The sequence below is a fragment of the Cnephaeus nilssonii genome, assembly GCF_951640355.1.
Source record: "Cnephaeus nilssonii genome assembly, chromosome: X".
NCBI classification, from domain to species: Eukaryota; Metazoa; Chordata; class Mammalia; order Chiroptera; family Vespertilionidae; genus Cnephaeus; species Cnephaeus nilssonii.
The window spans coordinates 49,008,552-49,033,378 of record NC_137071.1 but is presented as its reverse complement, the minus strand read 5'-3'; the positions used below and the strand labels follow the sequence as shown (position 1 = coordinate 49,033,378).

The following is a 24,827-nucleotide window of genomic DNA, read 5'->3' as shown; positions in this document are numbered from 1 at the left end:
AGCATGTGGATGAGTGGAAGGAGAATCAGGTTCCATTGATTTTTTTCCTCTGGCCTGACGGCCCCTTCCCAATCCCAGTGGTACATCCACCATGAAGGAAAGTTATCCAGAAGCTGTATCATCTAGCTGAGAACATAAGCTGCCCTTCTTAAGAGACTAAGGGCTCAAACCTTAATATGTTGCCAATATGGAGAAGTAAAGAGAGAGTAGCAATCCAATTCAACTGAGAAATTTAGGGGATGGAAGGTAAACAGGGGAGATGATCTGAACAGAATGAAGGCTCTAACTTGTCCGTCCAGCCTCCACTACTCTCCCAAGGGCCCGCCCTTCCCAGATATACAGAACTCACACGTGCCCTTTGCAAAGAAGCTCTGTGTATTGGGTACAACAGCTCTGGGGTCTCAATATAAATAATATACAAAACCCAACAGCTCAATGCCTTACATTAACAAAAATACTAAAAACTCATTAAAAATGGAGCCTGAGGGAAGAGCCCCAACCATTATTGGTGTTAGCCCAGGAAGGGGAATTGAGAATTCAGAGAAAAGGGTGGGGCCACATCCAGTCACAAGCAGCTCCTCCAGGTGGCTCAGTAGCGTCCAAATATGTTGGTATTGGGCTGTGGCTGGGTATCTGTGAAAAACCAGAGAGGATCAGGGGTGGGATGCCAAGCAGGGTTGTAGATATGCATGGGAAGAGCTACTCAGGTGCCAAGGGAAGGGATGGAATATAATGCTTGCCCCCACAATATGGGCTATTAAAAGCAACGGCCTCAGCTACTTGCCCCTCCCTGCCCCCACATGATTTCATGGGACTCTCCTGGGAAGGAAGGAAGGCTTACTGGAGAGCTGTTGTTGGAGCTGCCGCACCAAAGCTGCTGTCTGTTGCTGTTGCTGGGTCTGCTGAAGCCCCTGGCGCTGGAACTGAGGTGGAAATTGGAAGTGGAAGACTGAACTCAAACCCTCTACTGGGAATCTTCCACATCCTTCTCTATCCCCATCTCCCCATCCCATTTTAGTGTGCCATGCCTTGACTCCTCCTTCTACCACATGGCACACTGTCCCCAACCTGGTTCATTGACTGCATGCCCAACCTGGGCAGCTGTCCCTGAGCCTGGGGCTGGAGTCCAGCAGCTACCTGGGGCTGGGACTGGGGCTGGGGCTGGGGAGGAGCCGCTGCCTGTTGCTGCTGCTGTTGCTGCTGCTGCTGTTGCTGCTGCTGGTGTGCTTGTTGTTGCTGCTGCTGTTGCTGCTGCTGTTGCTGCTGCTGTTGCTATGAGAACATAAGAGATATTGCTAAGGAGAGCAAGCAGCTGAGCCCAGGCATGGAGGGATAGGGACAGGGGAAGAAGCAGCAGGGAGGAAACTGGGTTCAGTGCCCTCCTTCCTCAGAGAGCTGCAGAGAAAGATACCCAATCTAGAGTCCTCAGCAGACAACCCCCAACTCTCTCCCAATAGGACCCCCACAAAACCAAAGTGGGTATAAGGGGAAACTAACTCCCTAAGATCCTACTGCACGCCAGCCACTCTGCCAGGCGCTTTCTATGTACTGCCTCAGTCAGTCTTGATAACAACGAGGAGGAGCCTGGGTCTCTCCTCCTCCTTGGGTTCCCAGGTCCCCTATGAACTCCCTGGGCCTTACCCGTAGGATTTGCTGCTGTTGCTGCTGCTGCCGGATGTGGTACTGTTGCTGCTGTTGTTGCTGCTGCTGCTGCTGCTGTTGCTGCTGCTGTTGCTGCTGCTGCTGCTGTTGCTGCGGTGGCTGCTGCTGCTGTTGTTCAGGCAGGATGGCAGCTGATCGGACAGCAGCCTGGACACCCTGAGTGCTCAGTGGTGTCAGGGTACCTATCATGGGTGTTTGCTGCAGTGTCTGGTGTGAAAACCTACAAAGAGAGGTCCAGAGATCAAGGCATGGGGCAGGGAGAGAGGTGAAAGAGAAGCCCCAGGTCCTGACCCAAAAGACACTTCAGTCATTTCATTCATTCCACTAATCAGAAGAGCCATTTGGGTCCTGGCAGCTTTCTAAGTAGGGGAGTGAGGGGTAAAGACAATACCCCATCTCAGTGTCTCATAACCTTCATGGCTAGAAATTTTTCAATTCTGCTTTAGCTATTTTTTCTCTTATAAAAATGGGGGGGGGGGGGAATCTTAGCATAGGATAGGCATTTTGTTAACACTTTGTGAGGTTTTTTGTTGTCGGTGGTAATCCCCAATAACATTTCAGGGGCTTAAAGACAATTGAGTCCTACTGCTCCTTCCACTTTCCTTACCCCAATCTGTACATCACTGCACCAGGCTACTGACCAGGCCCCCTGTTCTCAAGTCTTCTCGCACCGTCTCTATGCATCCTATCCACGCATTCCATATTAATCTCTAGACATGTCCAACTCGTCATGTCACTTTCCAGGTCCAAAGAGCTCTTTCTGGAATTGTGTCTCAGTTCTGCACTGAGCAGTCAAGGCCCTCTTCAACCTGCCCACTCCTAGCCTATCCCTTACTTCCCCGACACCAATTTTACCTCCATCCAAGTTCTTCTCCTACCTGTCCTCAGCCACTCTCCTCATTTGGCTCCCATGTCTGTTCATGCTATGCCCTCTATTTGGAATCCCCTTCCTTCTCCTCTTCTCCACAAATCCAAATCATATCCATCCTTCAACGCAAGTCCAACCTTCTTTGTGACACTTCCTCTGATGACTCAGGCCCACAATGACAGTACCATGCACCTTTTCTGGATTCCCATTTTACTTCACAGCACACAGTGGCACATCTGGCTATGATTTTCCTCAGAGTGTTCTCTAAATGTTCTTCTGGGTAAGTCTCAACTCCTCAACTAGAGTAACAATTCTTTGTGGTGAGGGACTTCATAGTTTTTTAAAAATAACTTTCCTCACCCCAACCAGTCCTAGTATAGGACTTCCACTGGTCTATCCTTCAGTGTTCTAAACCCTAAGCTATAGACCCTCAGGACATAATTACAATGTCTTAACTTAGGCCTGACTAATGTTCAGAATAGTGAGAGGATATGTTCATTAGTCCATTCCAGAGTTAAGACTGTTCTAACACTGGCTTTATGCCAACTTATCATGCAGTGCATCGATGAACCCTAGACTTGCCCTTACTGTAGTCATATAAATCAATTTCCTTCTCTGGGCCTCAAAGAAATATAGAGGAAGCAGGTGTGGGACTACTGGTTGCCAGGGTCCCTTCCAGCTCTGGCATTTTGTAGCAATAGGTTATGTGGCCAGATAAGTGTTCTTGCCACCTCCAGAAGGTCTGATTAGTCCCATCACCCCAGGCACGTTTTTCCAAATCAAATGTGCCTCTGTACCTCAGTGCCTTTACAACCCCGACTCTCTTGGGTACCTTTGAGTGGAAGTTAGCCCATGTCCGTAGGTAGGGGCCTGCTGGTGCACATAGCCACTGGGCCGCTGTTGCAGGTGGCGAGTGGGATCTACAAGAGTAGGATTGGTAGAAGGGTGGGTGCTCTGATAAGGCTGGCTGGAGTAGCTGGGGGGTACCATGGTACCTGCGGGGCCTGTGTGTTGCTGCAATCCCACATGAGAAACATAAGGAGTATATCCCTGGATGAAAGGAGGAGAGAGTCAGGACCAAGAGCGTGCAGAGCAAACTTGCCTCAAGCTCCCTAATTCTCATCATCTTGTGCCCTTACCTGGGAGGTCTGCAAACCGTAGGAAGAACTAGTAGTCATTTGGTGGACAGATGACTGGCCCAACATCCCCTGACTCTGCTAAAAGGGAAAAAGGGGACAAATTTAAACTCAGAAAACACTTTCCACCATCTCGCTAACTGTGTCTCCCACTCTGCATGTCCCTGTGAAGAGCTCAAGTGTCTCCTCAGTCCTGTGACCCTTAAATGCCCCTCTCCCTGGGGGCCCTCCCTATTGCCCCTCTCACTATCTTTGCCTGGAGCTGTTGGCGAAGGCGCTGTCCTTGGGGCACTGCAGGCTGCTGCTGTCGGTACACGGAGGTCTTGTAAGAGGGCTCCAGTCCCATGACACCACTCATGGTTGTGGGCAGCACTCCAGGGTAAGGTGGTCGGGCAGGTAGCTTCTGCATTGGTAACCGCACAGGGCGGTATGGGTCCACACGAGGGCCACCTGGAAATGGGAGCAGGCTGACCTCTCAAGGCTCCTTGTCCCTCCATCCCCAGCTAGGTATCCTGGTTACTCATAGCTCCTTGGATGAGGGGCATCATCCCTGAGGCAGGAAGAATCCAGGTAAGTCTCTCATTTGTGGGGTGGCACTAACCTGCAGGTAGCGGCTGGTTCTGGGTGTAGAGGCCTATGGGGCCCTGCCTGTAGCTAACGTGAGTTATGGAACCAGGGTTAGTATGGTGCAGGAGGTCTGGAGGCACTGTCACGCCATAGGGGCCACTCCGTCCTGAGCCCATTCCAAAGTCCTATGTGAATAGTAAAAGAGGAAGGTGAGGGGTGGGGGTAAAGTGGGCTAGGAGGGGTGATGGGGAGTTGGATCTACATGGTTATTATCATTCCAAAGGCACCCCTGCCCCACATGCCCCCACCCCTCCCACAAACCAGAAACTGGAAGAACCATGGAGACAGGCTGTGGAAGCATCACAGGGATGGCACTAACCTCTGTCTTGGCAGCTGGCTGGCTTCGTTTCTTGCCTTTGGTGGACTTCTTCTTGCGTTCCTCAGTACTGGCTGGAGCAGCCCCAGGTTTGTCAGTTTTGGGGGGCTCTGGAGCCTTTTTCTCAGGCTCTAGCAGAGTGGGAGCAGGGGGCTCCTCATCTTCTGGTGGCAGTGGCAGTGGCTCCAGGTAATACGCCCGGGGCCGGGGCCTCAGGTGTGTGTGGTAGAGCAGCAAGCGCTGCTGTTCCTCGCCTCGAGCCACTCTCCGGTCCACCCGGACTGTTCCAAACCAGCCCCAAGACAGTGGCGCTGACGGCTTCAAGCCCTCAAAAAGATCCCAGGGAGAGAGCTTTTGTTTGGTGGAAACCTGTAGACCCTGCTCCAGAAAATGAGAAACAATAAGTGGCTAAGGCTTGTAAAACAGAAGCCAGACCTTAAGGACTTATAGGAAGGGGGAAATATCTTCAGGAAATAAAAGGAAAAAAAAGTAATGGGCAGATTCAGGAGAGATGGTGAGATGAAGACAGATGGGTATGGACATACAAACATGCACACGGGAGACACAGTTAAGAGGAGAGAAGGCGATGGGTGTATGGAGCAGAGAGAGAGAGAGAGATAGACACTGACATTCAGAGGAAGACAGAGATAGAAACAAAGAGAAAAGGCAGCAAGAGACTAAATACAGGCAGAGAGGGAAAGAGAGAAAAGGAGAGATAAAAACAGGAAGAGAGAGGTAGGCAGAGGGAGACAAAGAGACAAGTGAAGAGAGACAGAGACACTGAGGAAAGGGGACAGAGACAGATGGGACAGGAAAAGACATGAGAATATATACGTGAATGGGTTGGACTTTGGATTTCAAACTCTAGATCCTCTTCTTCCTCTCCCTCTCTACTATACACATTGATTATAGTTACTCAACAAATACTACAACTAACAGAGAGAGGGGAAAGAAAATTGTGCAGAGATGAGTGAGTGGAGGGAGAAAAATGCAGGCATGAAGGTATCAGATATGGGCTGTCAGCCAGATAGATGGGTGGGGTGCAGGCAGGGTTGGAGGAGGGCAGGAGGTAGGTGGGGCAGAGGAAAGAGGAGGGTGAAGTGCTGAGAAATGGGTGGTATGTTAAAAGGTGAGTAGGAGTGGTGAACGGTGGGTACAGGTGAATGAAGAGACCAAGGAAAGAGGTTGGGACTCCCAAGATGGGGAGAAGAAATGTAAGTAAAGTTAGTGATGAGCTCAACATTGCAGAGGCGACTTTCACTGCAGAGCCTGATGGACGCAATAGCCTGATGAGCCTTTGTAGATACAAGGTTAATGCAGGAAAGGCTCTTGTCCAAAAGGAGAAAAGGCAGGAGGTAGAGAATGCGGGGCAGAAAGACAATGAAACATGCCTCCTTCTTGAAGATGGAATCAAAGCCAGTAATCTTGTTGCCCTTGGTGTCAATAAGGGAGCCCTGTGGCTCACAGGTGATGACATCTCGGGTTTGCTTGGGCAGTGGCAACAGCTGGCGAACCTTTTCCAGACTGTCTGACTGGCGCTCCCCCAACTCTTTCTGCAGGCACAATAAGAGGAGACAATAGTTCAAGAATACAAAAACATAGGGATGGAAAATCTTGGGACAACACAGAACCTTGCATGAAAACACTCAGTCAATCCTTGCTATACAAATAACAAAGAAAAAGCGACTGTGAAAGGAAATGGTGGGGGTCTCTGGCCAGAGCAAAGTCCCAGAGGCTGGACAGCTACTGCAAGGTCAGGGGACAGGAAGCTAAGAAGATTGCTGTTCCCCAAGCCTCGCTCTTGCCTCTTCTGCTCACCTGCAGCTTCTTCACCAGGTTCATGTAGGCACGTTTGTTTTCCTCCATGCTGCCTTGAGAGATGCTGGACATGTCTGCAGCCAGGGTCCCATTGATGAGCACACTCAGCATGTCCAATACAGTAGTGAAGAGCTCGCTATGACAGGAAGCCAGGGAGAAAACCGGAGAAGAGGTGAAAATAAAGGACTGGGCGTTGGATGCAAGCAGAGAATGGTGCTTAAGATGTCACCCCAGGGGCATCAAAAACAGGTGGGGAACCCAAGGCCTCTGAGACCACTGAATGGGCCACACGGATCACAGGGGGCTGCGCACCTGGTGTGAGGGAAGGGGGACCCTCTTGGGCACAAAACGCAGGGAGGGGTGGGGTGCTTTACTTGTTGGACTGCATGTCGACAGTGCCGCTGATGATGATCTCCAGGAGGAGCACTGCCCACTCAGTGGTTTGCTGGGTGCTACGCTGCACAGTGTCAAACATGCCACCCACCTGCCAAGGCCATAATAGGTCAGTCAGATGGCTCAGGGTGAAGTTCAGCATTTAAGGAAAGTTTGGATCAGAACCTGGGTTGGGTGGACTAGGGACACCTGAGGTCAGTATCCCAGTTGTACCTGTTACTTGCTACATGAACTCAGGGCAATGACTTAATAATTGACATCTCTGGGTCTTGGTTTCCTTACTTATTAAATGACAGGAGTTGGACTAAGGGATGTCCAGGATTCTATCCAACATTCCAAAATGAGCTTCTAAATCTTCTAGGGTCCGGCCAGAATCTAGGATAACTGAGGCAGTGTCCCTGCTAGGATTCAGTGTCCTTAACCACTTTCAGGGCCTGCGTCCTTTAGGAGAGCTGGATGAATGCTTGAAGACCCAGAACAGTGTGGGCCCGCCATCATCCCCCTTATCCTCCTTGGGCTAGGGCTTCTTCGCTCTGCAATTCTAGCCCCAACCCCTCCCTTCTTCTTCTTCCCAGCTCCCCTTCTCACCAGGTTGAGCCGCAGCTTGAGAGCCTCATGCATTAGCTGCTTTGGTTTGCAATCATCTAAGTACTGGTCATCTCGCCAATTATTAACAATCTAAAACAGAAACAAGTATAACACACAGCTCAGGGATCCCCTCATTCCCATTCCAAAGCACCCACAGTGTTCACAGAAAGTAGTGAAGGTTCCGAGTACACAGTGGCCTCTTGGGCACATCCTTCTCTGCCCTCCTTCCAGGCTCCGTGACCCAGAGACCTGTACCTGGTGCACCTGGCTGTAGAGGGAGGTAAGGAGTCCCTCACGCTGCTCATCCTGCCCTTTCAGACATGTCAGTACCAGGGATAAGAAGGGCTGCTGGCTCAACAGAGACATGCTAGAGATGAGAGGAAAGGAAAAGAAAAAGAATAGGACCATGGGCTAGAGATCTGGAAGCTTCCAACTTCATTCTCCCAAGCCCCACACCCTACTATCTTAAGATCTAGCTGCTTGCTCAATGTGGCCCATGCTTACCCTCTGATTTTCCACTTTTCCATGGTTTTTTTTTCTCACCCCTCTGCCCTAACTTTTCTTCACTGGGCTGCTTCCTCTCCTTTCTACCTTTTGATCCTGCCCCCCCCCCCCTTCCAGCTGCTTTACCTCTTCTGCTTTTGTCGATCACGTTCTTTGCGGGAAGACGAACCCAGGTGCTGGCCCTTCTCCAATTCTTCCCCAGCAGCCTTTAACACATGCCCCTGGACTGAGGTGGGCAGTTTAGCAATGAGGGGGGCCACCAGCCAGACACCAGAGCGCTCTAGAGAGCTGGAGGACAGATGGAGTCCACAGGGTTACAGAGGAGCCAGGCAAGGTTGGTAGAATCCATCCTCTCCTCTCCTGATGGACATGCCTGACATCTATCTCCACGTGATTGAAATAATTTAAATTGCCATCAGAGAAACTTATAAGGGAATGGGTACTAACACATGTCTACCCAACCTGAGCACGGGCTTGGTCTTGTTGCTGCTGGGCATGTTGCTTGCAGTGTTTCCAGAAGATGACCCTGTCTCTGCTGATTGTTGAAAAACCTCAATTGTGGCCTTGGCAATGTTCTCTAAGAGGGAGTTCATCTCCTGGGGAAGAGGAAAGGCACAGGGACGCTAAATGGGAAGCTGGGGTGAAGGAAAAGAGATGGTAGATGAGGGCAGATGAAGGTATCTGTGGAGGTTAATGGGAGGGGAGGGACACCAGTCTGCTGGAAGTCATACCCTCCAGTCCCTGAAGATTTTTCCAATTCCCCAGTCTTCTCCTTTGCATATCTCATTACAGTAGTGACCACAGAAACAGGCTCCACAACTACCACTACCAACCCTTCCCACAACTCAGAGTCCTAACACTTCCAACCCAGCTCCTTTATCATTGGCTTTACATATCTGCCATCTTCCCATCCTCTCTTATCTCAAGAACCCCAGGGTAGGACCAATGTTCTTTTATGGTGGGCCACCTCCCTGACACTCGGAGCTAGAAATGAGCATGGGGAAGAGAGGGCCGGGGCACCACTCACATTGTTTGGGGTCTGCTTGATCATGAGCTGCAGCTCCAAGGAAGACTGGCGCATGGTCCACTGGTCCAAGTTCTGTAATAGAGATCCCACCCCAAGCTAGTCATCTTCATGTCACCCACAACCACTCATCACTCCGAGGCCAGTTCCTGATCTCTCACAACCCTGAACCACACATTGAAAGGGAGCTCTATGGCCCCAGCTTCAGGAAAGATTACACCTAAATAATTCAAAATGGTTGAAAAATCTAACCTTTTAAAAAAGTGGTTCAGGAAAGATTTCACCATCTTTCCCCAGGTTCCTGTTTCAAGGCCTCACATTCTTTTTTAAAATATATTTTTATTTTACTTATTAATTTTTAAATATATTTTTATGGGTTTTAGAGAGGAAGAGAGAGGGAGAGAGAGATAGAAACATCAATGATGAGAGAGACTGGTGATTGGGCCCTGCAACCTGGGCATGTGCCCTGAACGGGAATTGAACTGTCGACCTTCTGGTTCCTAAGTCAATACCCAACCACTGAGCCACGCCAGCTGGGCGGGCCTCACATTCTTTAGCACAAGGAAGTTCTGCTTAACTCTTTACCTAAATCCTTGATGTTAAAGTTGAAGCCTGCTTCTCCTGTTTCAAATCGGCTGCTCAAAGTCCTTTACAGACCCCAAGGCTATACTGCTAGCTAATCTCTCTTTGGCATTATCTCCTCTGGACTTTAGAGACCTCATTCCTTTAGCTTCTCCTTAATGGCTTTATTTGTCCACCCTTCAGTCACCTGAATGTCTGAAGCTGCGTGGTTAAGCAAAAAGGACACAGGCATACCTGAGTTCACATACTGACTCTCAGCTTACTAGCTGTGTGACCTTTGGCAAGTTACTTAACCTCTTCAAGCCTCAGTTTCCTTACCAGTTGAACAGAGATACTCATACCTACTTCATAGAGTCGTAAAGATTAAATGAGAAAATATACATAGTGTGCTGAGCACAGTAGCTGGCATGAAACAGACATTCTAGTGTAGTAGCTACTGAGTAGTATTACCATTCATTACTGAGCCATAGCCAAAATGCCAAAAACACAAGGCAAAAAAGTAGGTCTCTCAGATGCCATCCCCCCCCCCGCCCCCCGCCGATAAGCTAAGTCCCACTGCATCCAGATAGCTGTGCCCTTAACCAACAGTTTATTCTAGAGTCTAGACCATTTTGGCTTTACTTCTAAACCCATTCTGGAGCTGTTTCTCTCACCCACAGCCTTGTCTGTCTTCCTGCTTAACTCCTCATCTCTTTTTCTCTCAAGGTTCCCATGGTTTGACCCCAGGTTTGGACTCCATTGCTTTCTACAAGACCCCCAATTCCTTGGCCTACCTGGAGAATACGCTTAATGCGCTGCCGCTGGGGGTTCTCCCCATCCTCATTGTCCAGCAGTCGATGTGGGTAGCAGATGAGCTGCATGAGGCGCTGAGCCTGGGCACTACTCAACACTGGGTCTTGTAGGTCATTGCTGTCCTCACATAGCGATTTAAGGCAACGTTCTCCTACCCATTCCTAAGGAGGCTGATTATCAGGGGACTGGGGCAACCAGAAAGGGGGGTCACGAATAAGGGGAATAGGGTGGGAGTTGGTGAGGGACACAATGTATAGTAGAGAGGTGGCGTGATCATGGCTGGAAACAGGACTATATTATAGAAAAGCATTTAGGAGGTGTGGGGGGAAGGTGAGACTGACCTGTTGGCAGATGCTGCGCAGCACGTACTTGGCATAGACATCCAGACTGGCTGTCTCCACAGAGATGTTTCGGCCACCCTGCCTCCGACCGCCAGTACCACCTCCTCCCTCCTCCTCTGGAAGTTCTTCTGTTCCTCCTGTCACAGTGAAGCCTGAACCCTTCAGTTCCGCATCCCCTGTGGTCCACAGGCGGGAGATAGGGAGGGGTGAGATCCGAATTCTGTGTGGAGACCCACCCCAGACCCACAGAGGCAGCAACTCCCCAAGTCCTGCCCTATGGAACAGAAATATACTTCCCTCCCTCCTCTCTTCCCTAAAGGTCAGGGAGACCACCTTCAGGAGAGAGACTGTCCTTTGTAGTTTAGCTGGCACTCCACCCTATACACACTTCTGGCACCACTACCTTCCTACCCCCATACCAAGTACAAACACAGCCTTGAGAACAGCAAACACAGCTCCATCCACGATGCGGTTCTGGGAGGCAGCCAGCAGGTGGCGGTCACAGGAGGAGCGGATTCCTACAGTAGGCTTGTCTGGGGAGGGAGCTGAAGTCAGGGTAAGCAAAAGTAGAAACTGTGGGGGTGGGGTAGCCACACTTTCTACTGCAGGCTGGCTCAGATCAGGACCACTTACTTCCATCTGACTGGCAAGGATTGAGTTGGGGTGTCTTGAAAAGGTGGAGAAGGATGCGGCAGGTAAGCCGGGCCCCTGGCTCCGAGTCCTGTTCACTGCAAGCTACAGAAAGGAGGACAAAGCAGATCGGACAGAAGGAAAGCAGATTGTATATAGGTTTGTGGAGGAGGGATGGTAAAAGGGGAGATGAGGTCAGGCAAAAGGAAGAAAAAAACAAAACAAGATAATGCTGAAGAAGAGGTGGAGCAGCCAACTGTTTTGCTGTATGAGAGGAGTTCCTCGAAGGGTCACAAAATGGACAGATCAGGGCTGCAAATGCAGGGTTATAGAGAGGCTCCCCAGCCTGGGACACACCACAGGACTGGCCTCTGGGGATGCCAGAGAGCCCGACACTGAACACTGAGAGTGCGCCCATAAAGTCTGTGCTGAAATTGGGGATCTAGAAATTCTAGGGGTTCTGGATTGGTAGTTTACCTGCATTAAGGAGTGAAGGGATGGCAGCACAGCGAATCAGATCCTCTAGGAGCAAACACTGGCGAGCAATGAGGATGGCGACAAAAGTAGCCAGGGAGTCATGAAAAGACAGGTCACTGACCTGGAGAAAAAGCAGACAGACATTAAGACTCAGAGGGGAGACAGGGTGCCAAATCAAACTCAAAATGGTATGCCTCGACTGTACAAAACTCTGTACCCGCCCAGCCGGTGTGGCTCAGCGGTTGAGCGTAGACCTATGAACCAGGTCACGGTTCGATTCCCGGTCAGGGCACATGCCCAGGTTGTGGCTTGATCCCCAGTATGGGGTGTGCAGGAGGCAGCCAAAAAATGATTCTTTCTCATCATTGATGCTTCTCTCTTTCTCCCTCTCCCTTCTTCTCTGAAATCAATAAAAATATATTTTAAAAAACCTCTGTCTCTGATTACTTGATTACTGAGAGTAGACTCCTGCCCTGGTAAGTGGCCCAGGCCCCAGCGGGACCCCACCCAAGTCTCACATCTACATTGCAGAGGAGGTCGTTGAAACCACAAGTGCCATTGTTTGAGGAGCAGCACAAGGCTTTAAGTACTCCCAGCCATTCTGCACTCAGTGACTTGCAATAGCCGGTCAGCTCTGCACACAGGATTGCGATGTCATTCACCCTGGGGAAAAGTACAAATGCCCTCAGGAAAAAACTTGTTCCATAAAACCTCAGATCCATTAACTTTTCATTTCCACTCCGGCAATAACCAAGATTGCAGTACTTCCCGGGCATCTCATCCCTCCCAATATGGGGCCGGAGCGCAGTGCCCATTCCTCACTCAGTACGCCCCATACCTATCGGGATCATGGTGCCCCACACAGACGTGCATAAGGGCATTGCAGACAAAGCTGTAGCGGTTAGCAGGGTTCTCACTAAGACTCTTGCCTAGCCCTGTGTAGGTGAAGGTGTGAGCAGCAGGGTTCTCCAGAGTGTCAATCATGAACTCAGGTGCCCAGCGCATATTGGATTCTGATGGCTCCACGTTGCAGTAGATTGTGTTCTTCACCTTGGAGCAGAAGTCGCTGCAGGGGTAGGGGAAAGCAGATAGAAGTGTTGAAGGTCTGGTGAGACAGACGGATGATCAGGAAGGGGGAGGAAAGAAAAAGAGGAGAAAGTGAGAGACCAGGAACCTTGGGACAGGAAAAAGGGAGACGGGACAAAGCAGATGAGGCAAGAACCCAGTTAGAAGAAAGCACCGGGGCCTCTGAAGGCAGAGGGAGGAGTGTGGGCCCCACAGAGATGGGCTGGAGCTAATGCCAACAAGGAAGGAGGACCACTCTCAGGAACTAAGAACACATGGAGGGCACAGTCCCCAAACAACCCTGCAGAGACGGCAGGGTCCTGGGCTGTGCTCTGCTCCTGAGATGGGCGACAATGGGAAGGATAAAGGATGAAGTTCCATTCTCTATCCCTTACCTCTCACCTCTCTTACCTGAAAAGCTCCCCAAATTTGATCTTTAAATGGCTACACGAGGTGTACAGATCATAGAGATAAGCAAGGATACAGCGTTCTGCAGAGGAGCCATCTGACCGGTTCATCCCATGTTTCACTACGCCACACAGCCTGTCACGAGAAAGGAAGGTCAAGAGGGTCAGCAGATAAGTGTGCAGGGGCTGGGACACAAAGGTCCCTGGACACAGATTAAAGTCTCTTGGCAATACTCACCCACCCCACGTGAATGGCATGCACGTCCACGGTGAGAGCCCTGCCCCACCGGTGTTCATGGGAGCCCTCTGTGCTTCGGTAATTCCGAAGCCCTGCTTACCCCTCAAAGACCTGTGCCATCTGGTCCTGGTTGAGGATGAGGCAGGCATGATAGTGCCGCAGGACAGCCACGATGCACAGACATAGGCTGGTAGTGTAGCTGCCCACGAGGTCAGAGGATTTGAGAAGCAACTCGGCCTCGACTACACTCAGCTCATTCAGTAGCTAGCAGAGTAAGTAACAAGAACAGGTGAGAAACGAGAACAGGCCCCACATAGTATATAAAATCCCACACTTTCTTAGAAGAAACTGGCAAAGGCAGGCCCCAGCCCCTTCCTGCTGGAGCCGCCTCAGTCTATAAGGGCCCTGCTGCTATATGCCACAGCTCTTTATTCTATTAACATCAGCCACATCAACAATTTAATCAGTCTCCAAGATAGAATTCTATGAACTCCACGGTGGGAGGACAGTTTATACCCGATGCTCTAATCTGTCTTGGGTCTCCCCAGGGAGCACTTGAGTCTCTATTCCTGCCATCTTAGCTCATGTTCCACTCCCCCTGTGCTAATCTTTCTGCCCCTGCAAATAGCCTGGGACTCTGACTTGAGCTTCTACTCCTATCCTTATGACCCTATACAGTACAAACTCCTTCCTCCACCCTTATATCCCCAAATTCCCCACCTGAATGGCAAAGTCGATGAGGCCACTGATGCTGAGTGAATATTCCATGAGGTCGAAGATGAACTGCACATGCTGCACCAGAGGCAAGTGGTATGACATGCCAAGGGCAAAGCTCGTGATCTGCTCCAGAACATTCCGGGAGACCTGATAAGGGCAGTGGGAGTGAGACAGGAGTGGAGAGAGGTGGAGGGAAGCAGGAAAGGATGGTGGTGGAAGGGGATGAGACTGGGAGGTTTACCCTGCTCAGGAGGGAAAGAAGATGAGGAAAGGAAAACAGGATGGAAGGCCAGAGTGTGGGAAGGGGGCTGGACTGAGGCCCACACCTGAGCTGTGACCTGGTGTTGGTCATAATGTGAAAGGTGCTGGAACTTAGCAAAAATATCTTCAGCAGTGGGGAAGGCTTCAGGCCGATTGCGCCGCCGCTTCTGCCCATCCTCCCCACCTAAGGGGACAGTTGAAAGAGATCAGTCAGGACAGGGAAGATAAATGAGTTGACTAGGGGTGGGGTGAGGAATGGAGGGAAAGGCTATGGGTGGGTGGGAGGGAGGGAACGAAGAAGGAAAGGGAGGGAGGGAAGAGGGCAGATGGGAAGGGAGGGCCAAGGAAGGGGTGGGGGAGGGATGAAGGGGACAGTGAAGCAAAGGTTGCAAGGACCACAAACTATGTGGACCTTAGAGGAATAAATACAGGGAGGTGCTAGGATGAGGGAGGGAAGGGAGAGGGAGGGAGGGCAGTATGGGGCTTACTGTGAGGTACCTAAGAATGTCAGGTCTCCAGGATTCAGAGGCACAATAGGAGCAAGCTGGTCTGCAGAGGGGGGGAATGAGGGGGGAAGTTTCAAAAGGACTAGAGCTCTCAGGAGACTCCAAGAGACAGGACATTGGGACATGACGGGGAATGCCCTATGCTGGGGAAGGGAAGACTGACTAGGGCATTCTTTGGGGGGAAGATTGGTTAAGGAGCCTCACACCCACCAGTTTCTGCTGTCCCCTTGCGGTTCAGAACCTTCAGGATATCCTTGGTAATTTTCTTGATGGCATGGCGGGCATCATCTCGCTGCTTTCCCACCCCAAACAGTACGACCAACCGCTGGTTGCACTCATGGCTGCATGACTCCTCCTGCATCCCAGCAGCACCATCAGACTCCTGCACGAATCTCTTTCCCTCCACTTAAAAGCATGCACCATGCCCCTCAGCAGCCCAGTGCTCAAACCCTTCCCAGCACGCTGCACCCTCCAGAACAGCTCCAACCCCTCCGCTGGTCCTGGGACAGAAACCTGGGCTCAAAATAGATGGTCACAGGGTATTGGGGAAGAGTACCTGGGGGATCGGAAAGTGTGTGGCATACTGCACGTGCCTCGGCTGGTCATAAAGAACCCCGAGAGTTCCTTCCATCTTCTCCTTGGGTAGTGGCTTCACCTCCTTCTCAACATCTGCTTTCTCGGGCGATGGACTGCCCTTCCCCTCACAGGGCATCGTTGGGGAGAACAACTAAGAGAAAGGCAAAAGGGCATAATGCTTAGAGCAGGGGTGGGGAACGCCTGGCCTGCAAAATCATTTGTTCTGGCCCTGCTAAGGCAACTGCAGGTGGGATTCGAAATTCAATAAATCTAGGAGCTTTTTTCATAGCAACATAAATTTATATTAAGTGCATTATATTAAGCGAATGGTATTATAAATATCCAAATGGCCTTTGGCAGAAAAAAAAAAGTTTCCCACCCCTGGTTTAGAAGAACAAAAGGGGATGAAAGGGCATAAAGAAATTCCCAAAAGAGGCATCATGGGACGCCCTGAAGAGGTGGGTTCTTCCACACTAGCCTCTAACTTACTGAGAAATCGGGCTTCTCCATATCCTCAAAGAGTACACTGGAATTATGGTCGATGTCCATAGACTCCGAGAGCCCCGGATCCTGAGGGCACAGAACATAAGCGGAGTTGTTTTAGCCCCAGGGAGCTGCTCCCCACCATCTAGAAAAGTTGACAGGGGAGTTGGAGACAGGAGACCATACGGGGAAACGCACAGGATCTAGATTCAGGCCTTGATTATTCATTTAACCATGATGGGCCTCAGTTAAGAACAAAATAAATAGCCCTGGTCAGGTGGTTCAGTTGTGTGAGCGTCGTCCCGTGCACGGAAGGGAATCAGGTTCAATTCCCAGTCAGGGCACACACCCAGGTTACAGGTTCAATCCTGGGTCAGGTGTGTATGGAGGGAGGCAACTGATGGATGTTTCTCTCTCACATTGATGTTTCTCTCTCTCTCTCTCTCTCTCTCTCTCTCTCTCTCTTTCTCTCTCTCTCTCTTTCTCTCCCAAAATAATAAAAGCAGCCCAGCCGCAGTGCCTCAGTGGTTGAGTGTCGACCCACAAACCAAGAGGTCACCAGTTAGATTCCTGGTCAGGGCACATGACTGGGTTGTGGCCTGATCCCCAGTAGGAGGCATGCAGGAAGCAGCTGATCTATGTTTCTCATTCTATCCTCTCCCTAAACTAAATAACATATTAAAATAAATAAAAACATATTCTTAAAAAAAAGAAAAAATAGCCCAGCCGGTGTGGTACAGTGGTTGAGCATCAACCTATAAACCAGGAGGTCAGGGTTTGATTCTCGGTCAGGACACAAGCCCAGGTTTTGGGCTTGATCCCCAGTGGGGGCGTGCAGGAGGCAGCCAACAGATGATTCTCTCTCATCATTGATATTTCTTTCTCTCTCTCCCCCTCTCCCTTCCTCTTTCTGAAATCAATAAAAACATATTTTAAAATAAACAAACAAATAAGTAAATAAGTAAAATAGGATTAAGATGACCTCACAAGGCAGTTGTTAGGATCACATGAAAAAGAATGATGCGAGCCCAGCTGCGGTGGCTCAGTTATTGAGTGCTGACCTAGGAACCAGGAGGTCACAGTTCAATTCCCGGTCAGGGTGTATGCCCATGTTGCAGGCTCGATCCCCAATCGGGCAGAAGGCAGCTGATCAATGATTCTCTCTCATCACTGATGTTTCTATCTCCCTTTCCCTTCCTCTCTGAAATCATTAAAGATATATATATATATATATATATATATATATATATATATATTTTTTTTTTTTTAAAAAAGAATGATACAAGAGTGCCTTGTAAACCAAGAAGCACTAAGCAAATACTACCATCATAATTAGGTATCATTATTAGGTAAGGGACTCTCAGAGGACTCTGGGAGCCAGAAAGATGGGAACATAGGAAGAAACTAACCAGGGCTAGGAAAAACTCACTTACCTCCAGCTTGCTACTGCTGCTGCACTCAGCCTCCTTGCGCTCTGGGTCATCAGCAGGGTCATCAAAGGGAGAGGGAGGCCGAGGACCAGGTGCTCCAAAGGCAAGGTCCCCTCGGGAGATGAGGGTGCAAGTATATATGTTGTGGGAGAAAACATCGTGTCGAATCAGTTCACAGAACAGAAGTACCAAGTTAAAGAATTCCACCCGCTCACTCTCACTTCGGGGGTCCGCTAGAGGAGAGGGAATGAGAAAAGATGAGTTAGGAGAAGCACAAAAGAGATGGGGGGAAAAAGAGAGAGGGGGACAGAAAGAGGGATACACCTCAGGCACGCTCCTCCTAGAGTGCCTGAGGTAGGCAAAAAGAGGAACAATCCAAAACAAAATAAAACTGCAGAGGGACAAAGTATCCTTGGTTACCCCACCTCCTGCCCCACACATCATCTCATAAAGGAATATAGCATCTTTGCTGCTAAGTATATGTTACAATGCTTCGATTGTTTGTGCTGGTTTTTATTTTTCTCTTTCTCTACTCTGTTAAACTATAAAATGATCAAAGACTAGAATTATGTCCAAAATTCATTCAGCATAGAGCCCAAGACAGAAAAATATACCAGAAGGTGCTTAATTATGCTTTCTGATGACAGTAACGGGTAACTGAGTCTAGGCCGAGGTAACCAGAGGGTGGCAGGGGTCCATACTCAGCATGGGAGCCTGGGTATCCAGAAACTGCAGGAGGACATCCTGGAAAATGGGAGCACTAGGAGCAGAAAGGGAGCCAGAGGCAATGGAACCTTTCTCATCTGCAGCTTCTGATTCTCCACAACGCTGTAAGATGAAAGAACAATCTGCAGGATTGGTTTTTACCTGTTTTCTTCACTCCTTCCTCCATGTGTAATCCTGGAACTACCACCTATTTTGTCTCCACCCCAAACTTTTCAATTCCATTCCCCCTTTGACCTCCATTTTCTTTACTGCCTCCCAACTGAAGTCTTGATCGCTTCTCTGACATCAATCCTCTTGCCTTTCTACTTTTGCCTTACGTCCTCGACTTTCCCCCCTAGGTTCTCTTCTTTATTCTCACAGCTTCAACTATGGTCCCACTACCAGCTCCATCTGTCTCCAACCCCAGCTGCCACTGCCCCACTGGCCAACCACTTTCTTTTGTCTCTGCTCCCTAACCTCAGCTTCAATCTCTGCCTGTCTCTTCTCCAGGAGCTTGGCTACCACCATAGCACGATGCCGACCAGAACGTTTGCAGCTGACAGCCCATTCACACAGTAGTGATACCACAGCATCATCATCTGAGGAGATCTGGAGACCACAGGAAGACAGGAGTGAGTAAGGTAGAGCTGGGGACAAAGAACCCAGTTCCGATTTCTTAAACACTGGGCCCCATCTTAAAACATCCCAGGCCCAGTAATATCATCTCTTCAGACATCCCGTTTTCATGCCTCACCAGGTATTCCCCTCATACTGTTGCTCTTGCAAAGTTTTTTGTTCCTTCGGTTCCCCTTCTTGCTTACCTCATGCCCATCCTTGCTAGGCCCCAATCCAAAGATTCGGTTACAAAGGGAGTCAAGGGAGTTGCTGAAGTCAGAGCGCTCAAAACTATGGCTGTCCAGCACTTCCAAAGTATGGAGCACCCGTCCAATGGTGAAGCCTAAGGAGGAAAAGTGGCAAAGGGGATTTACCTCCCTATGAAGTCCAACTCTCAGACCTCTGTCCTTACCAATCCCCATCCTTTCCTCAAACATCCTTCTTACTATCCATCATCTGGCACTCACCTGCAGTAGCTTCCTGGCACTTATCAAAAGACCAGCGAACCTCAACTGCCTGTCCACGCTCCTTGATCTGCTGTTCGATCTCCCGCAATTTTGCACGGACCTGAAGTAGACATCAATGACTTTAAGAATGTACCAAGGCATACAAAAGGCCAGGGCCCCAGGCTAAAAGAATAGTGCCAGAGGACTCCAAGTCACTATTGTTGAAAGAATAATTGAGCCTCACCCCCTAATCTGGGGTACTAGGCAACTGGTCCGACTTACCTGCTGAGTAAAGGCACTGTTGCCCTCTGGCATGGGCAGGTTGGAGGGGGCAATAGGCAGGTGGTCAAGTGGTGAGCCAGTCTTAATTCGGCTATCAGTCAGCGAGTAGTGCCAAACCAGAGCACTAGGACAACACAGGAGGATCGTCTGCCAGATAGGAACCACTATGTCAAACCCAGTTACCATGGCTACCTCTCTAGAATCCCATTATAAGACTCAATCCTTAGAGTTCCGACCTAAAGTATTCTAAGTCCCTGGAGTGGCATCACTCGATCCCTGAGCCCCTCCCCTCACCCACTCTTCTAACTGAACAGGAACTAACAGTCCATGAATGAGAAGCAATAATCTCTAAGCAAGTACTCAGTGCCAAGACCCACCTCCAATTCAGAATCACCCCCCATTCTCCAGGACAGGCACCCAACCAACTCCTTTCAGGATGCCTCTTAACACTTCCTTGGGGCCACCCAGTACTTACCTGAAGGATACAGCTGAGGCCAAAAACAAGGGGCCGGTGCTGAGGGCACATAAGCAGGTCACTAAAGGGTATAGAGGTTGTGCTGCTAGTTGGGGGCTGAGGAGCAGGGGTGGTGGGCAGTGTGCTTGTCGACTGAGTAGACATAACATGAGCCGAGTGACTGCTCATGCCATCCAGTTGCAGGGCCAGTCTTCGGGTACAGAAGTAGGCAAGGCGGCGGGAGAGGTATGCGGACTGAACGAATTCCCCAGAGTACTGTGAAGACACAAAGAGCAAAACCCCAAGTTCTCTCCAAGCGACCTTGCTGTCACATCTGATTCCTCCTCTAACCCTCCCGAGACCCCCCGCCCCCAAAATCCTAGACCTTACTCGAAGCAGCAGGGGCAGCAGCAGTTTAAGCAATTCATCTTCTCCAGGGCGGATTTTCTCAAAACACTCAAGTACCCATGTCAGGAACTCATGCCTGTCCAGCATTCCATCCTATGGGTACCAGGGGAAAGGATTAGTTTAGCCCAGGGATTATTAGAGATGAGGCAGATAAAATCAATGACAGGATGAAGAGAACCACAACTGGGGCAAGGTGGCAGGCAGATTCCGTTCTCTACAGGCAGAGTGTGAGATTAGGCTCAATCCAATGTCCCACACGACATGCCCTACCTGAAACATGAACATGGCCAGCTTCTCGTTGTAATCCCACTGCCGTATTGCCAACTCTACATCATGGGGCAAGGGCCCTATAGTGTAACCACAGCCCCCACTGCCTGTAGGCCCCGGCCGGTAATATTCAGCCATCTTTTGCAGCTGCTCCCATAAGTACTTGGTGATGATCTGAGTCCATTCTAAGGGAAAGATGGAAAGGGGCTATTTTATACTGTCCCTCTGCTTAGAACATCTTCTGTTCCCCACCCCCCACCACCCCACCCCTTAGCCATGGTTTTGCTCTCTGCCTTTTCAGTTATCCGCAGTCAACTGTGGTCTGAAAATAAATAAATTTTCCCAACCATCAGTATCATCTGTTCCTCATAGCCAACCATCGACACTGTCATTCATGGCTCCGTGATCCAGGATCACCCAAAGCAGATGATCTTCTTTCTGATATATGATCCCCTTTTTGATACATTGTCAGGTCAATAATAGCCTAATGCTACATCACAATGCGTACATCATTCACCTCATTTCATCTCATTATGTAGGCATTATCATCTCACATATCACAAGAAGTTTGAATGTAGTAAGATGTTTTGAGAGATACCACGTTCACAAAACTTTTATTATAGTATATTATCATAATTGTTCTACTTTTATTTACTGTTGTTAATCTCTTACTGTGCCTAATTTATAAATTAAACTTTACCATAGGTATGTATGAGGAAAAAACAGCATATATTGGATTCGTCACTATCCGTGGTTTCAAGCATCCACTGGGGGTCTTGAAATGTATCCCCCTCAGATAAGGGGGGACTACTGTACTTCTAAACCCTATTCATCCACTTTGGCTCTAGTCAAATGCTACCTTCCTAAAGCCTTCCCAGGTGTCCCCAAAAGAAAGTAATCTTTCACCTAGCTAGGCTCAGTGGATAAAGTGTAGACCTGCAGACTGAAGATCCCAGGTTCGATTCCGGTCAAGGGCACATGCCCGGGTTGTGGGCTCGATCCCCAGTAGGGGTGTGCAGGAGGCAGCCGATAAATGCTTCTCTCTCATCATTGATGTTTTTATCTCTCTCTGCCTCTCCCTTCCTCTCTGAAATCAATAAAAAATATTTTTTTAAAAAAGAAAGTAATCTTTCTGTCCATTGAAGTCTCAAAGAAGCTTCTGCCTCCCCTTTTGACACCTTATATATTTAATTATGTGATTCGTACACCTGCCTTGGCATACCTACTAGACTATAAGCATCCTAAGGGCAGGGATTAGGTACTGGTCATCCTTACAGCCTAGCACATGTACATAGTAAACACTCAAGACACTGGATGTTTACTAATTGAAAGAAAGCAACATACAAGCACAAGCAAGGAATACAGATAAGGAGAATCATTCCAAGGGTCTATCGCTTCTTGAAGCGATCAGTGGTGGGACCCCTGGCATTAAGAGTTACTCACCCATGAAGGGGTCAATGATATTTCTCTTCTTAACCTTGGTCTCATTGATTGCTGCATAGTAGGCACAGGTCATTTTAATGAGCCAGGCGGCCCTCATCACAGGCACTGTGTATTTTGCTAAATATCCAAACACTTCATCCTTCTTACCGAAAATAGGGACCTGGATGGACATCGCAAATAGTAAGACCTCTATTGCCACCATGAGCTTGCAGTCATATAGCTTAATCTGGGCATAGGAGTGTACTTGGTACCCATGATCCCCTCCTTGGCCTGAAGAACAGGAAACAGTATCTCACCTTCTTGGCTAGTTGTGTGAGTGGCTTGGTGCCAGCCAGGTCAGTGAACCAGGTGTTAATGGCACTCTGGGATTTTGGAGTCACCAGCCAGAAGTTGTCCTTCTGGTTCACTTGGGGCTTCCTGCGACCAGTGTCAGGGAGGGTGTTACAACGTAACTTCTCTGCAATAATGCTGCTGAAGTTGGAACTGATCTGAGGAAAGAAAACTATACCTCAGGGTGGAAAGAAAGGGTGGAGAGGTGGCGGTGCCTTTGATGGGCAAATGCCAATGTGGTAGCATTAGGTTATGAAGGAAAACTTGGCCACTTAAGGTCGTCCCTTTAGGTCTTCCCAACCCACGGCCTTTGCTCCTTCTCAGAGTCTTCCAGCCTTTTCCTTCAGCCTGGCAGGATTTTCTCACCTTGGAAGGATTGAAGTTTACATTCTTGGCACTGCCATGTTCATCCCCAGAGACAGCAGGCTGGTTATTGAAACCTTGTTTTACATTCAAGGCCGTCAGTTCATCCTGAGACAGGAAAATGGCATTTTAGTATTTTTCCTTGGGGGTGGTGGTAGTGCGAGAGGAGGGCAGGAAAAGAGGGGGAAAAGGGGACGACAAGGTAGGAGGAGGATTCTAAGTAGCACAGATTGCTGTTTAGAACTAGGCCCTGATGTTCATTTGGACCCCACCCTCACCCCCCACCCCCACCCCATCACCCAGATCTCACTCAACATCCCTCTTTCCTCACAAGCTGGCTAGCAGCCATGGCTCACCAAGCTGCCTCAGACAACTTTCTGAGGGGTGTGTAGAGGGGGGACCGCCTCGAGCGTGGCCCCTCCACCGTTCCCTAGTCACGCTCAGGAACCGCCCCCCTGCCCTCCAGGTCCCACTCTCCGGCACCCACTTTACTCTTCCCCCTTCCGGGAGTTTGGCTCCCACCAGACCGCCGTGCCCCCCCTTTCCCAAACCCTAGGTGCTTCCTCCAGTGCTGAGCGCTGGCCCCTGGCCCCGCGAAAGCCCCGGTTTGTGAACGCGCACCTCCTTCTGTTTGGGATCTTGAGGGTACACATCAGGAGGCCCCAGCCGTGGCCGCTTCAGGGGCCGGTGTTCGTAGCTCAAGATCCCGAAGGCCGCCATTTTGCCCAGCCCGTAGCGCCGGAGGCGCCAGCCGGGCCGGCTCCGGGGCGGGGGCGGGGGGGGGCCGCAGGGGGGCGGCGGTGGCGAGGACGGCGGCCGAGAGACAACGGGGGGCAGGTTAGAAACTCTCGATCATTGCCGGAAACTACCGAGGGGAACCGAGGGACACCGGAAACCGTCGGACAATACCGACCTCAGCGGGGCGGGGCCGGGCCGGCTTGGGGCGGAGCTCCGCTCCCGGGAACGTTCAGGCCTGAGATCATTTCTCGGGGGCCCGGAGCCGAGCGCGGGGTGGGGATGCGAACCTGTGAGAAGGGGAGCAGCCGCGCTGCGGACCTCTGACAGGCGCTGGCTTCCGGGCGCCTCGCTCAGTTTTGGGCCTAGAATGGGTGCTCGATAGTATTTGCATTGGTTAGGAACTATGCCTTTTACAAATGACTCTTCGTTTCCGCGTCTGAAAAATGGGTGTACTAATAGCGCCTTCAGAGGACCTATGTATGCCGAGAAAGCACTCATTAAACCCCTGAAAGGCCGGTTCTAATCCCTTAAAGTCTTTATGGTCTAGCACTGAGATTATTAACCTTTTTGATTCACAACCCCTTTGATGCTGATGGAAGCTGTGGCCCTTTTCCCAGTAAAATGAACATGGAGACATACAAAACGTTAGTTACTTTACAGGGAGATTCTTGCACCCCCTGAAGCTCATGGATGCATCCCCTAAGTGTCCATGAATTTCAGGTTAATAACCCCTGCTCTAGCGAAAGAGGCACCTACTAAGTGTCAGATGTTTTTTAGATATTATCTCCTTTAATCCGCACACAGCCGCATAAATTAGGGATTGCTGTCTTCATTTTGTGGACGAGGAGGCTGATTTTCAGAGTGGAAGTTCACACGTCCTATATTATACAGCTACTGAGTAACAGCTGAGACTAGGATTTTTTTCTTGACTTGAGCCAATATTCTTTCGATGGTGGTATTTTCTTTCAGAGAAAAGTACTATAATAAAAGCAACAAATTACAATACATAAAAATAAAACTAGCATATAACAAGTGAAAATAATAAAATGCTATTGAATCACAGTGGGGAGACAAACTAATTGTTTTGTGTGTTTTTTTCAATCCTCACCCAAGGATATTTCTTCCACTGATTTTTAGGGAGAGTGGAAGACAGAGAGAAACATTGATGTGAGAGAAACACATCGATTGGTTGCCTCCTGCAGGAACCTCGACCAGGGCCCGAGCCCAGGAGGAGCCTGCAACCAAGGTACATGTCCTTGACCAGAATCGAACCCGGGCCCTTCAGTCCGCAGGCCAATGCTCTACCCACTGAGCAAAACTGGCTAGGGTGAGACA

At 49.8% G+C, this 24,827-nt stretch overlaps 1 protein-coding gene across 10 annotated transcripts; it reads right to left on the bottom strand.

Annotated features, from left to right (window-relative positions):
* Positions 1-233: 233 nt before the first annotated feature.
* Positions 234-23,629, bottom strand: MED12 (mediator complex subunit 12). 10 transcript variants are annotated; one of them, XM_079764445.1, is made up of 46 exons: positions 23,376-23,629; positions 22,758-22,862; positions 22,358-22,549; positions 22,062-22,221; positions 20,622-20,803; positions 20,334-20,444; positions 19,965-20,219; positions 19,490-19,636; positions 19,229-19,328; positions 18,968-19,104; positions 18,624-18,755; positions 18,143-18,269; positions 17,445-17,674; positions 16,018-16,098; positions 15,509-15,679; positions 15,163-15,307; positions 14,945-14,995; positions 14,512-14,630; positions 14,189-14,332; positions 13,569-13,732; positions 13,235-13,366; positions 12,597-12,824; positions 12,277-12,421; positions 11,759-11,879; positions 11,285-11,386; positions 11,071-11,196; positions 10,652-10,827; positions 10,292-10,471; positions 8,940-9,011; positions 8,375-8,508; positions 8,039-8,200; positions 7,664-7,775; positions 7,409-7,498; positions 6,802-6,911; positions 6,428-6,563; positions 6,001-6,162; positions 4,613-4,987; positions 4,268-4,418; positions 3,914-4,116; positions 3,670-3,747; positions 3,526-3,580; positions 3,363-3,450; positions 1,642-1,882; positions 1,138-1,272; positions 842-923; positions 234-633 (listed from the first exon to the last, which is right to left on the bottom strand). In XM_079764445.1, the coding sequence occupies exons 1-46, from the start codon at positions 23,472-23,474 to the stop codon at positions 590-592; spliced, it is 6,492 nt and encodes a 2,163-aa protein (XP_079620571.1). In that variant the 5' UTR covers positions 23,475-23,629; the 3' UTR covers positions 234-589. The 10 variants fall into 10 exon arrangements, with proteins under 10 accessions (XP_079620571.1, XP_079620563.1, XP_079620565.1 ...); XM_079764437.1 differs by having other exon boundaries at positions 3,363-3,580; XM_079764439.1 differs by having other exon boundaries at positions 3,363-3,580; positions 3,670-3,744.
* Between the last annotated feature and the right edge of the window lie 1,198 nt (positions 23,630-24,827).

What these genes read in the sequence shown, in the direction of transcription:
- MED12 (XM_079764437.1), bottom strand. Translation starts at nt 23,474, where the DNA reads ATGGCGGCCTTCGGGATCTTGAGCTACGAACACCGGCCCCTGAAGCGG. An exon ending in ACCTCCTCTGCAATGTAGAT is followed by an intron (nt 11,880 to 12,276) that starts GTGAGACTTGGG and finishes CTTTTTCTCCAG; the next exon opens with GTCAGTGACCTGTCTTTTCA. An exon ending in GTCGACATGCAGTCCAACAA is followed by an intron (nt 6,564 to 6,801) that starts GTAAAGCACCCC and finishes TTCCTGTCATAG; the next exon opens with CGAGCTCTTCACTACTGTAT.